This window comes from Oncorhynchus gorbuscha, unplaced genomic scaffold (genome assembly GCF_021184085.1).
Source record: "Oncorhynchus gorbuscha isolate QuinsamMale2020 ecotype Even-year unplaced genomic scaffold, OgorEven_v1.0 Un_scaffold_505, whole genome shotgun sequence".
Lineage (NCBI taxonomy): Eukaryota > Metazoa > Chordata > Actinopteri > Salmoniformes > Salmonidae > Oncorhynchus > Oncorhynchus gorbuscha.
Window position 1 is genome coordinate 369492 of NW_025745339.1, and position 15000 is coordinate 384491.

At 40.2% G+C, this 15000-nt stretch overlaps 1 protein-coding gene across 1 annotated transcript in view; it reads right to left on the reverse strand.

Moving 5' to 3' along the window:
• LOC124018418 (general transcription factor 3C polypeptide 1-like) overlaps nucleotides 1-15000 on the reverse strand; it is a 137570-nt gene that overhangs the window by 31448 nt on the left and 91122 nt on the right. The window contains exons 25-30 of the mRNA XM_046333728.1: nucleotides 12892-13077; nucleotides 12287-12432; nucleotides 11018-11160; nucleotides 10027-10108; nucleotides 8593-8705; nucleotides 8246-8305 (exon numbers count right to left, since the gene is read on the reverse strand). Of these exons, the coding sequence (XP_046189684.1) occupies nucleotides 8246-8305; nucleotides 8593-8705; nucleotides 10027-10108; nucleotides 11018-11160; nucleotides 12287-12432; nucleotides 12892-13077 (730 nt within the window). The remainder of the gene's footprint in view (nucleotides 1-8245; nucleotides 8306-8592; nucleotides 8706-10026; nucleotides 10109-11017; nucleotides 11161-12286; nucleotides 12433-12891; nucleotides 13078-15000) is intronic.

A 15000-nucleotide genomic window follows, 5' to 3' on the forward strand; every position in this document is an offset into this window, starting at 1 on the left:
ATGTATTGATATTCCTGTCAGATAGTTGTCATGTATTGATATTCCTGTCAGATAGTTGTCATGTATTGATATTCATGTCAGATAGTTGTCATGTATTGATATTCATGTCAGATAGTTGTCATGTATTGATATTCCTGTCAGATAGTTGTATTGTCATCATGTATTTATATTCCTGTCAGATAGTTGTATTGTTGTCATGTATTGATATTCCTGTCAGATAGTTGTATTGTTGTCATGTATTGATATTCATGTCAGATAGTTGTCATGTATTGATATTCATGTCAGATAGTTGTCATGTATTGATATTCATGTCAGATAGTTGTATAGTTGTCATGTATTGATATTCCTGTCAGATAGTTGTCGTGTATTGATATTCCTGTCAGATAGTTGTATTGTTGTCATGTATTGATATTCATGTCAGATAGTTGTCATGTATTGATATTCCTGTCAGATAGTTGTCATGTATTGATATTCCTGTCAGATAGTTGTATTGTTGTCATGTATTGATATTCCTGTCAGATAGTTGTCATGTATTGATATTCCTGTCAGATAGTTGTATTGTTGTCATGTATTGATATTCATGTCAGATAGTTGTCATGTATTGATATTCCTGTCAGATAGTTGTATTGTTGTCATGTATTGATATTCCTGTCAGATAGTTGTCATGTATTGATATTCATGTCAGATAGTTGTATTGTTGTCATGTATTGATATTCATGTCAGATAGTTGTCATGTTTTGATATTCATGTCAGATAGTTGTCATGTATTGATATTCCTGTCAGATAGTTGTATTGTTGTCATGTTTTGATATTCATGTCAGATAGTTGTCATGTATTGATATTCCTGTCAGATAGTTGTCATGTTGTATTGTTGTCATGTATTGATATTCCTGTCAGATAGTTGTCATGTATTGATATTCCTGTCAGATAGTTGTCATGTATTGATATTCCTGTCAGATAGTTGTATTGTTGTCATGTATTGATATTCCTGTCAGATAGTTGTATTGTTGTCATGTATTGATATTCATGTCAGATAGTTGTCATGTATTGATATTCATGTCAGATAGTTGTCATGTATTGATATTCCTGTCAGATAGTTGTATTGTTGTCATGTATTGATATTCATGTCAGATAGTTGTCATGTATTGATATTCCTGTCAGATAGTTGTCATGTATTGATATTCCTGTCAGATAGTTGTCATGTATTGATATTCCTGTCAGATAGTTGTATAGTTGTCATGTATTGATATTCCTGTCAGATAGTTGTATAGTTGTCATGTATTGATATTCATGTCAGATAGTTGTACTGTTGTCATGTATTGATATTCATGTCAGATAGTTGTATTGTTGTCATGTATTGATATTCATGTCAGATAGTTGTCGTGTATTGATATTCCTGTCAGATAGTTGTATTGTGTCATGTATTGATATTCCTGTCAGATAGTTGTATTGTGTCATGTATTGATATTCCTGTCAGATAGTTGTCATGTATTGATATTCATGTCAGATAGTTGTCATGTATTGATATTCCTGTCAGATAGTTGTCATGTATTGATATTCCTGTCAGATAGTTGTATTGTTGTCATGTATTGATATTCATGTCAGATAGTTGTCATGTATTGATATTCATGTCAGATAGTTGTATTGTTGTCATGTATTGATATTCATGTCAGATAGTTGTCATGTATTGATATTCCTGTCAGATAGTTGTCATGTATTGATATTCCTGTCAGATAGTTGTCATGTATTGATATTCCTGTATTGATATTCCTGTCAGATAGTTGTCATGTATTGATATTCCTGTCAGATAGTTGTATTGTTGTCATGTATTGATATTCCTGTCAGATAGTTGTCATGTATTGATATTCCTGTCAGATAGTTGTCATGTATTGATATTCATGTCAGATAGTTGTCATGTATTGATATTCATGTCAGATAGTTGTATAGTTGTCATGTATTGATATTCCTGTCAGATAGTTGTCGTGTATTGATATTCCTGTCAGATAGTTTTATTGTTGTCATGTATTGATATTCCTGTCAGATAGTTGTCATGTATTGATATCCCTGTCAGATAGTTGTCATGTATTGATATCCCTGTCAGATAGTTGTATAGTTGTCATGTATTGATATTCCTGTCAGATAGTTGTCGTGTATTGATATTCCTGTCAGATAGTTGTATTGTTGTCATGTATTGATATTCCTGTCAGATAGTTGTCATGTATTGATATTCATGTCAGATAGTTGTCATGTATTGATATTCATGTCAGATAGTTGTATTGTTGTCATGTATTGATATTCCTGTCAGATAGTTGTCATGTATTGATATTCCTGTCAGATAGTTGTCATGTATTGATATTCATGTCAGATAGTTGTATTGTTGTCATGTATTGAAATTCATGTCAGATAGTTGTATTGTTGTCATGTATTGATATTCCTGTCAGATAGTTGTATTGTTGTCATGTATTGATATTCCTGTCAGATAGTTGTCATGTTGTCATGTATTGATATTCCTGTCAGATAGTTGTCATGTATTGATATTCCTGTCAGATAGTTGTCATGTATTGATATTCCTGTCAGATAGTTGTCATGTATTGATATTCCTGTCAGATAGTTGTCATGTATTGATATTCATGTCAGATAGTTGTCATGTATTGATATTCCTGTCAGATAGTTGTATTGTCATCATGTATTGATATTCCTGTCAGATAGTTGTCATGTATTGATATTCCTGTCAGATAGTTGTATTGTTGTCATGTATTGATATTCCTGTCAGATAGTTGTCATGTATTGATATTCCTGTCAGATAGTTGTCATGTATTGATATTCATGTCAGATAGTTGTCATGTATTGATATTCATGTCAGATAGTTGTATAGGTGTCATGTATTGATATTCCTGTCAGATAGTTGTCGTGTATTGATATTCCTGTCAGATAGTTGTATTGTTGTCATGTATTGATATTCCTGTCAGATAGTTGTCATGTATTGATATCCCTGTCAGATAGTTGTCATGTATTGATATTCCTGTCAGATAGTTGTCGTGTATTGATATTCCTGTCAGATAGTTGTATTGTTGTCATGTATTGATATTCCTGTCAGATAGTTGTCATGTGATATTCCTGTCAGATAGTTGTCATGTATTGATATTCCTGTCAGATAGTTGTCATGTATTGATATTCATGTCAGATAGTTGTATTGTTGTCATGTATTGATATTCATGTCAGATAGTTGTATAGTTGTCATGTATTGATATTCCTGTCAGATAGTTGTCATGTATTGATATCCCTGTCAGATAGTTGTCATGTATTGATATTCCTGTCAGATAGTTGTCATGTATTGATATTCATGTCAGATAGTTGTCATGTATTGATATTCATGTCAGATAGTTGTATTGTTGTCATGTATTGATATTCCTGTCAGATAGTTGTATTGTTGTCATGTATTGATATTCCTGTCAGATAGTTGTCATGTATTGATATTCCTGTCAGATAGTTGTCATGTATTGATATTCATGTCAGATAGTTGTCATGTATTGATATTCATGTCAGATAGTTGTATTGTTGTCATGTATTGATATTCATGTCAGATAGTTGTCATGTATTGATATTCATGTCAGATAGTTGTCATGTATTGATATTCCTGTCAGATAGTTGTATTGTTGTCATGTATTGATATTCCTGTCAGATAGTTGTCATGTATTGATATTCCTGTCAGATAGTTGTATTGTTGTCATGTATTGATATTCCTGTCAGATAGTTGTCATGTATTGATATTCCTGTCAGATAGTTGTCATGTATTGATATTCCTGTCAGATAGTTGTCATGTATTGATATTCCTGTCAGATAGTTGTATATTGTTGTCATGTATTGATATTCCTGTCAGATAGTTGTATAGTTGTCATGTATTGATATTCATGTCAGATAGTTGTATTGATATTCATCATGTATTGATATTCATGTCAGATAGTTGTATTGTTGTCATGTATTGATATTCATGTCAGATAGTTGTCATGTATTGATATTCCTGTCAGATAGTTGTATTGTTGTCATGTATTGATATTCCTGTCAGATAGTTGTATTGTGTCATGTATTGATATTCCTGTCAGATAGTTGTATTGTGTCATGTGATATTCCTGTCAGATAGTTGTCATGTATTGATATTCCTGTCAGATAGTTGTCATGTATTGATATTCCTGTCAGATAGTTGTCATGTCAGATATTGATATTCCTGTCAGATAGTTGTTGTTGTCATGTATTGATATTCATGTCAGATAGTTGTCATGTATTGATATTCATGTCAGATAGTTGTATTGTTGTCATGTATTGATATTCATGTCAGATAGTTGTCATGTATTGATATTCCTGTCAGATAGTTGTCATGTATTGATATTCCTGTCAGATAGTTGTATTGTTGTCATGTATTGATATTCCTGTCAGATAGTTGTCATGTATTGATATTCCTGTCAGATAGTTGTCATGTATTGATATTCATGTCAGATAGTTGTATAGTTGTCATGTATTGATATTCCTGTCAGATAGTTGTCGTGTATTGATATTCCTGTCAGATAGTTTTATTGTTGTCATGTATTGATATTCCTGTCAGATAGTTGTCATGTATTGATATCCCTGTCAGATAGTTGTCATGTATTGATATCCCTGTCAGATAGTTGTATAGTTGTCATGTATTGATATTCCTGTCAGATAGTTGTCATGTATTGATATTCCTGTCAGATAGTTGTCATGTCATTGATATTCAGATAGTTGTATTGTTGTCATGTTGATTGATATTCATGTCAGATAGTTGTCATGTATTGATATTCATGTCAGATAGTTGTATTGTTGTCATGTATTGATATTCCTGTCAGATAGTTGTATTGTTGTCATGTATTGATATTCCTGTCAGATAGTTGTCATGTATTGATATTCCTGTCAGATAGTTGTCATGTATTGATATTCATGTCAGATAGTTGTATTGTTGTCATGTATTGATATTCCTGTCAGATAGTTGTATTGTTGTCATGTATTGATATTCCTGTCAGATAGTTGTATTGTTGTCATGTTGTCATGTATTGATATTCCTGTCAGATAGTTGTCATTGTTGTCATATTGATATTCCTGTCAGATAGTTGTCATGTATTGATATTCCTGTCAGATAGTTGTCATGTATTGATATTCCTGTCAGATAGTTGTCATGTATTGATATTCCTGTCAGATAGTTGTCATGTATTGATATTCCTGTCAGATAGTTGTCATGTATTGATATTCATGTCAGATAGTTGTCATGTATTGATATTCCTGTCAGATAGTTGTATTGTCATCATGTATTGATATTCCTGTCAGATAGTTGTCATGTATTGATATTCCTGTCAGATAGTTGTATTGTTGTCATGTATTGATATTCCTGTCAGATAGTTGTCATGTATTGATATTCCTGTCAGATAGTTGTCATGTATTGATATTCATGTCAGATAGTTGTCATGTATTGATATTCATGTCAGATAGTTGTATAGGTGTCATGTATTGATATTCCTGTCAGATAGTTGTCGTGTATTGATATTCCTGTCAGATAGTTGTCAGATTTGTTGTCATGTATTGATATTCCTGTCAGATAGTTGTCATGTATTGATATCCCTGTCAGATAGTTGTCATGTATTGATATTCCTGTCAGATAGTTGTCGTGTATTGATATTCCTGTCAGATAGTTGTATTGTTGTCATGTATTGATATTCCTGTCAGATAGTTGTCATGTATTGATATTCCTGTCAGATAGTTGTCATGTATTGATATTCATGTCAGATAGTTGTATTGTTGTCATGTATTGATATTCATGTCAGATAGTTGTATAGTTGTCATGTATTGATATTCCTGTCAGATAGTTGTCATGTATTGATATCCCTGTCAGATAGTTGTCATGTATTGATATTCCTGTCAGATAGTTGTATTGTTGTCATGTATTGATATTCCTGTCAGATAGTTGTCATGTATTGATATTCCTGTCAGATAGTTGTCATGTATTGATATTCATGTCAGATAGTTGTATTGTTGTCATGTATTGATATTCATGTCAGATAGTTGTCATGTATTGATATTCATGTCAGATAGTTGTATTGTTGTCATGTATTGATATTCCTGTCAGATAGTTGTATTGTTGTCATGTATTGATATTCCTGTCAGATAGTTGTCATGTATTGATATTCCTGTCAGATAGTTGTCATGTATTGATATTCATGTCAGATAGTTGTCATGTATTGATATTCATGTCAGATAGTTGTATTGTTGTCATGTATTGATATTCATGTCAGATAGTTGTATTGTTGTCATGTATTGATATTCCTGTCAGATAGTTGTATTGTTGTCATGTATTGATATTCCTGTCAGATAGTTGTCATGTATTGATATCCCTGTCAGATAGTTGTCATGTATTGATATTCCTGTCAGATAGTTGTCATGTATTGATATTCCTGTCAGATAGTTGTCATGTATTGATATTCCTGTCAGATAGTTGTATTGTTGTCATGTATTGATATTCCTGTCAGATAGTTGTATTGTTGTCATGTATTGATATTCCTGTCAGATAGTTGTCATGTATTGATATTCCTGTCAGATAGTTGTCATGTATTGATATTCCTGTCAGATAGTTGTATTGTTGTCATGTATTGATATTCCTGTCAGATAGTTGTATAGTTGTCATGTATTGATATTCCTGTCAGATAGTTGTATTGTTGTCATGTATTGATATTCCTGTCAGATAGTTGTATAGTTGTCATGTATTGATATTCCTGTCAGATAGTTGTCACGTATTGATATTCCTGTCAGATAGTTGTATTGTTGTCATGTATTGATATTCATGTCAGATAGTTGTATAGTTGTCATGTATTGATATTCCTGTCAGATAGTTGTCATGTATTGATATTCCTGTCAGATAGTTGTATTGTTGTCATGTATTGATATTCCTGTCAGATAGTTGTCATGTATTGATATTCCTGTCAGATAGTTGTCATGTATTGATATTCCTGTCAGATAGTTGTCATGTATTGATATTCCTGTCAGATAGTTGTATTGTTGTCATGTATTGATATTCCTGTCAGATAGTTGTCATGTATTGATATTCCTGTCAGATAGTTGTCATGTATTGATATTCATGTCAGATAGTTGTATAGTTGTCATGTATTGATATCCCTGTCAGATAGTTGTCATGTATTGATATTCCTGTCAGATAGTTGTATAGTTGTCATGTATTGATATTCCTGTCAGATAGTTGTATTGTCGTCATGTATTGATATTCATGTCAGATAGTTGTATAGTTGTCATGTATTGATATTCCTGTCAGATAGTTGTCGTGTATTGATATTCCTGTCAGATAGTTGTATTGTTGTCATGTATTGATATTCCTGTCAGATAGTTGTCATGTATTGATATTCATGTCAGATAGTTGTATAGTTGTCATGTATTGATATTCCTGTCAGATAGTTGTCGTGTATTGATATTCCTGTCAGATAGTTGTATTGTTGTCATGTATTGATATTCCTGTCAGATAGTTGTCATGTATTGATATTCCTGTCAGATAGTTGTCATGTATTGATATTCATGTCAGATAGTTGTCATGTATTGATATTCATGTCAGATAGTTGTCATGTATTGATATTCCTGTCAGATAGTTGTATTGTTGTCATGTATTGATATTCCTGTCAGATAGTTGTATTGTTGTCATGTATTGATATTCCTGTCAGATAGTTGTCATGTATTGATATTCCTGTCAGATAGTTGTATTGATTGTCATGTTGTATTGTTGTCATTGATATTGATTCATGTCAGATAGTTGTATTGTTGTCATGTATTGATATTCCTGTCAGATAGTTGTATTGTTGTCATGTATTGATATTCCTGTCAGATAGTTGTATTGTTGTCATGTATTGATATTCCTGTCAGATAGTTGTATTGTTGTCATGTATTGATATTCATGTCAGATAGTTGTCGTGTATTGATATTCATGTCAGATAGTTGTCATGTATTGATATTCATGTCAGATAGTTGTCATGTATTGATATTCATGTCAGATAGTTGTCGTGTATTGATATTCCTGTCAGATAGTTGTATTGTTGTCATGTATTGATATTCCTGTCAGATAGTTGTATTGTTGTCATGTATTGATATTCATGTCAGATAGTTGTATTGTTGTCATGTATTGATATTCATGTCAGATAGTTGTCGTGTATTGATATTCATGTCAGATAGTTGATTCTCCTACCTGTTGAGAGAGTCCTTGGTCTTCTCATCTGACATGTCCTCCAGGGTGTACACCTTGAACCTAAATGACATCAACAACACACGTCGGCCAATAGGAGAGCACAGGAGTGGGTTTTCATAAGTGTGCATGAGTGTCTGTGTTACCGTGGGGTGTGTGTGTGTTACTGTGGGGTGTGTGTGTTTTTATAAGTGTGTATGAGTGTCTGTGTTACCGTGGGGTGTGTGTGTGTTACTGTGGGGTGTGTGTGTTTTTATAAGTGTGTATGAGTGTCTGTGTTACCGTGGGGTGTGTGTGTGTTACTGTGGGGTGTGTGTGTTTTTATAAGTGTGTATGAGTGTCTGTGTTACCGTGAGAACAGCTGTGTCTTGGTGTCAGGGATGGTGACATCACACGACCCGGAGGCGGAGCTGAACTTCTGTCTGAGTAACGACACAAACTCCCGGAATACTGTAGAACATTCCTGGAACAAACACACACAGATTAACTAACACACAGATTAACTAACACACAGATTAACTAACACACAGATTAACCTGCTGCCCTCAGACCCAACCTCTCGACCTGCTCGTCCTGCTGCCCTCAGACCCAACCTCTCGACCTGCTGCCCTCAGACCCAACCTCTCGACCTGCTGCCCTCAGACCCAACCTCTCGACCTGCTGCCCTCAGACCCAACCTCTCGACCTGCTGCCCTCAGACCCAACCTCTCGACCTGCTGCCCTCAGACCCAACCTCTCGACCTGCTGCCCTCAGACCCAACCTCTCAGCCTACTGCCCCCTGACCCAACCTCTCAGCCTACTGACCCAACCTCTCAGCCTACTGCCCCCTGACCCAACCTCTCAGCCGACTGCCCCCTGACCCAACCTCTCAGCCGACTGACCAACCTCTCAGCCTACTGCCCCCTGACCCAACCTCTCAGCCTACTGCCCCCTGACCCAACCTCTCAGCCGACTGACCAACCTCTCAGCCTACTGCCCCCTGACCCAACCTCTCAGCCTACTGCCCCCTGACCCAACCTCTCAGCCTACTGCCCCCTGACCCAACCTCTCAGCCTACTGCCCCCTGACCCAACCTCTCAGCCTACTGCCCCCTGACCCAACCTCTCAGCCTACTGCCCCCTGACCCAACCTCTCAGCCTACTGCCCCCTGACCCAACCTCTCAGCCTACTGCCCCCTGACCCAACCTCAGTCTACTGCCCCCTGACCCAACCTCAGTCTACTGCCCCCTGACCCAACCTCTCAGCCTACTGCGCCAACCTCTCAGCCTACAGCCCCCTGACCCAACCTCTCAGCCTACTGCCCCCTGACCCAACCTCAGTCTACTGCCCCCTGACCCAACCTCTCAAACTGTTCAATATATATAACACTGAAAACCAATTCATGAGGTGAATGTGTGTGTGTGTGTGTGTGTTACCTTGGGGTCGTGAACAGACGGGTGGTGTGTGTTACCTTGGGGTCGTAAACAGGCGGGTGGTGTGTGTGTTACCTTGGGGTCGTGAACAGACGGGTGGTGTGTGTGTTACCTTGGGGTCGTGAACAGACGGGTGGTGTGTGTGTGTTACCTTGGGGTCGTTGGGGTCGTGCACAGACGGGTGGTGTGTGTGTGTTACCTTGGGGTCGTTGGGGTCGTAAACAGACGGGTGGTGTGTGTGTTACCTCGGGGTCGTGAACAGACGGGTGGTGTGTGTGTTACCTCGGGGTCGTGAACAGACGGGTGGTGTGTGTGTGTTACCTTGGGGTCGTTGGGGTCGTGAACAGACGGGTGGTGTGTGTGTGTGTTACCTTGGGGTCGTTGGGGTCGTGTTTCCTTCCCTGAAGTTTCGCTATCAGAGGCTTGTCCTGGTACACCTCCGCCAGACAGATCCTACAGGACAACACAGCGCGTCCATTACAGATCGACACAGCGCGTCCGTTACAGATCGACACAGCGTCCGTTACAGATCGACACAGCGCGTCCGTTACAGATCGACACAGCGCGTCCGTTACAGATCGACACAGCGCGTCCGTTACAGATCGACACAGCCGTTACAGATCGACACAGCGCGTCCGTTACAGATCGACACAGCGCGTCCGTTACAGATCGACACAGCGCGTCCGTTGCAGATCGACACAGCGCGTCCGTTGCAGATCGACACAGCGCGTCCGTTGCAGATCGACACAGCGCGTCCGTTACAGACCGACACAGCGCGTCCGTTACACAGCGCGTCCGTTACAGATCGACACAGCGCGTCCGTTGCAGATCGACACAGCGCGTCCGTTACAGATCGACACAGCACGTCCGTTACACAGCGCGTCCGTTACAGACCGACACAGCACGTCCGTTACACAGCGCGTCCGTTACAGATCGACACAGCGCGTCCGTTACAGATCGACACAGCGCGTCCGTTACAGATCGACACAGCGCGTCCGTTACAGATCGACACAGCGCGTCCGTTACTGATAAGTAACCTTGAGAAGCCCTACACGTTAATGTACTTGTAGTTGAGGTGTGTCTGTGGGTTTAGATAGTGTGTGTTGTAACGTACTTGTAGTTGAGGTGTGTCTGTGGGTTTAGATAGTGTGTGTTGTAACGTACTTGTAGTTGAGGTGTGTCTGTGGGTTTAGATAGTGTGTGTTGTAACGTACTTGTAGTTGAGGTGTGTCTGTGGGTTTAGATAGTGTGTGTTGTAACGTACTTGTAGTTGAGGTATGTCTGTGGGTTTAGATAGTGTGTGTTGTAACGTACTTGTAGTTGAGGTGTCTGTGGGTTTAGATAGTGTGTGTTGTAACGTACTTGTAGTTGAGGTATGTCTGTGGGTTCTTCAGGATGTAACGTGATCGTCGTCCAACAGACGGAGAGGTTTTATCCAGAGACTCTTCAAACTCTGTGTGGAGCAGATCCCTCACTACACACCACGGGACGAAGGGCCTGCGGAGCTACAACACACAGAGTTCTAAAACACACAGAGTAGAACCAGCAGAACCAGGACGACAAGACAACAGAACCTTGAGCTGGAGAGAGAGCGAGACAGGGAGAGAGCGAGACAGAGAGAGAGAGCGAGACAGAGCGAGAGAGCGAGACAGAGAGCGAGACAGAGAGAGAGAGAGCGAGACAGAGAGAGCGAGACAGAGAGAGCGAGACAGAGAGCGAGACAGAGAGCGAGACAGAGAGCGAGACAGAGAGCGAGAGCGAGACAGAGAGAGAGACAGAGAGAGAGAGCGAGACAGAGAGAGAGAGCGAGACAGAGAGAGAGAGCGAGACAGAGAGAGAGAGCGAGACAGAGAGAGAGAGCGAGACAGAGAGAGAGAGCGAGACAGAGACAGAGAGCGAGACAGAGAGCGAGACAGAGAGCGAGAGCGAGAGAGAGAGACAGAGCGAGACAGAGACAGAGCGAGACAGAGAGCGAGAGAGAGAGACAGAGCGAGACAGAGAGACAGAGCGAGACAGAGAGACAGAGCGAGACAGAGAGACAGAGCGAGACAGAGAGACAGAGCGAGACAGAGAGACAGAGCGAGACAGAGAGACAGAGCGAGACAGAGAAAGAGCGAGACAGAGAAAGAGCGAGACAGAGAAAGAGCGAGATAGAGAGAGCGAGATAGAGAGAGCGAGATAGAGAAAGAGCGAGACAGAGAAAGAGCGAGACAGAGAGAGCGAGATAGAGAAAGAGCGAGACAGAGAAAGAGCGAGACAGAGAAAGAGCGAGACAGAGAAAGAGCGAGACAGAGAAAGAGCGAGACAGAGAAAGAGCGAGACAGAGAAAGAGCGAGACAGAGAAAGAGCGAGACAGAGAAAGAGCGAGACAGAGAAAGAGCGAGACAGAGAAAGAGCGAGACAGAGAAAGAGCGAGACAGAGAGAGAGACAGACAGACAGAGAGAGAGACAGAGAGAGAGAGAGAGAGACAGAGAGAGAGAGACAGAGAGAGACAGAGAGAGAGAGACAGAGAGAGAGAGAGAGAGAGAGAGAGAGAGAGACAGAGAGAGACAGACAGAGCTCGCGAGAGAGATGTTGAAGTGTGACACCACTTCATATCATGAGAAGTGGGCGTGTGCCAGTGCGTCTACCTTGCGGTTCAGGAAGTGTGAAGCGACTCTACAGAGGATGAGTACAGAGTCCTCACTGACGCTCCATGTTACTCTCTGTCTGGTCATCATCATCAGAGCTTTGTGGTCTGCTGCATCATGGACTGGGGGCCGCTTTCTAACCTCGACTGCACACACACACACACACACACACACACACACACACTATAATTATCATCCCGGGCGTCCCAACCCTCCACTAACCAGAAAACGCTGGGCCGATTGTGGGTCACGATTGTGGTGTTTTGGCCTGTGTGTCTGGACTCGCCTTTCTTCTTCTTCTGTGGTGTTTTGGCCTGTGTGTCTGGACTCACCTTTCTTCTTCTTCTGTGGTGTTTTGACCTGTGTGTCTGGACCAACCTTTCTTCTTCTTCTGTGGTGTTTTGGCCTGTTTGTCTGGACCCACCTTTCTTCTTCTGTGGTGTTTTGACCTGTGTGTCTGGACCCACCTTTCTTCTTCTTCTGTGGTGTTTTGACCTGTGTGTCTGGACCCACCTTTCTTCTTCTTCTGTGGTGTTTTGGCCTGTGTGTCTGGACTCACCTTTCTTCATCTTCTGTGGTGTTTTGGCCTGTGTGTCTGGACTCACCTTTCTTCTTCTTCTGTGGTGTTTTGGCCTGTTTTTTCAGTTTAATGGTTCTCTTCCTCTTCTGCTTCTTCCCTCCTTTAACCAGCCGGTTCCTACTGGACGGCTCAGTGGAGATGTGGACCTCCTCCAACCTCAACCCTGCTGGGACCCCCTGCTTAGAGGACTGGGGCCCGGGGAACTTGGGGCCTTCAGGAGACACAGAGATACACACACAGTACCAGTTAAAAGTTTGGACACAAATACTAATTCAAGGGTTTTTCTTTATTTTTACTATTCTCTACATAGTGAAGACATCCTTGCCTACCCAAGCCAAACTGGTCCCAACATCCCATCCACACAACAACATCTCCTCCGCATCAACATATACAATGGGCCAAAAAAGTATTTAGTCAGCCACCAATTGTGCAAGTTCTCCCACTTAAAAAGATGAGAGGCCTGTAATTGTCATCATAGGTACACTTGAACTATGACAGACAAAATTAGAAAAAAAAATCCAGAAAATCACATTGTAGGATTATTAATGAATTTATTTGCAAATTATGGTGGAAAATAAGTATTTGGTCACCTACAAACAAGCAAGATTTCTGGCTCTCACAGACCACACAACATCATACAGTCGTGGCCAAAAGTTTTGAGAATGACACAAATATACATTTTCACAAAGTTGCCTCAGTGTCTTTAGATATTTTTGTCAGATGTTACTATGGATACTGAAGTATAATTACAAGCATTTCATAAGTGTCAAAGGCTTTTATTGACAATTACATGAAGTTGATGCAAAGAGTCGATATTTGCAGTGTTGACTCTTCTTTTTCAAGCCCTCTGCAATCAGCCCTGGCATGCTGTCAATTAACTTATGGGCCACATCCTGACTGATGGCAGCCCATTCTTGCATAAATCAATGCTTGGAGTTTGTCAGAATTTGTGGGTTTTTGTTTGTCTACCCGCCTCTTGAGGATTGACCACAAGGTCTCAATGGGATTAAGGTCTGGGAGTTTCCTGGCCATGGATCCAAAATATTGATATTTTGTTCCCCGAGCCACTTAGTTATCACTTTTGCCTTATGGCAAGGTGCTCCATCATGCTGGAAAAGGCATTGTTCGTCACCAAACTTTTTCCTGGATGGTTGGGAGAAGTTGCTCTCGGAGGATGTGTTGGTACCATTCTTTATTCATGGCTTTGTTCTTAGGCAACATTGTGATGACCCCACACCCTTGGCTGAGAAACAACCCCACACATGAATGGTCTCAGGATGCTTTACTGTTGACATGACACAGGACTGATGGTAGCGCTCACATTTTTAGCGTGCACTGCGCCCGGCCCACCACAGGAGTTGCTGGTGCGCAATGAAACAAGGACATCCCTACCGGCCAAGCCCTCCCTAACCCGGACGATGCTAAGCCAATTGTGCGTCACTCCACGAACCTCCCGGTCGCAGCCGGTTACGACAGAGCCTGGGCGCGAACCCAGTCTCTGATGGCACAGCTGGCGCTGCAGTACAGCGCCCTTAATCTTGATACTAGCCATCCCGGATCCGGGATCGTAAATACAGCCTCAAGCTCATTACCATAACGCAACGTTAACTATTCATGAAAATCGCAAATGAAATGAAATAAATATGCTAGCTCTCAAGCTTAGCCTTTTGTTAACAACACTGTCATCTCAGATTTTTTTAAATATGCTTTTCAACCATAGCAAAACAAGCATTTGTGTAAGAGTATTGATAGCTAGCGTAGCATTTAGCGTTGCATTCAGCGGGCAACATTTTCACAAAAACAAGAAAAGCATCCAAATAAAATCATTTACCTTTGAAGAACTTCGGATGTTTTCAATGAGGAGACTCTCAGTTAGATAGCAAATGTTCAGTTTTTCCAAAAAGATTCGTGTAGGACAAATCGCTCCGTTTTGTTCATCACGTTTGGCTACCAAAAAACCCTGAAAATTCAGTCATCAAAACGCCAAACTTTTTTTCCAAATTAACTCCATAATATCGACAGAAACATGGCAAACGTTGTTTAGAATCAATCCTCAAGCTGTTTTTCACATATCTCTGCGATGATATATCGTTCGTGGAAGTCTGGTTTCTCCTCTGAATCACATGGAAGAATA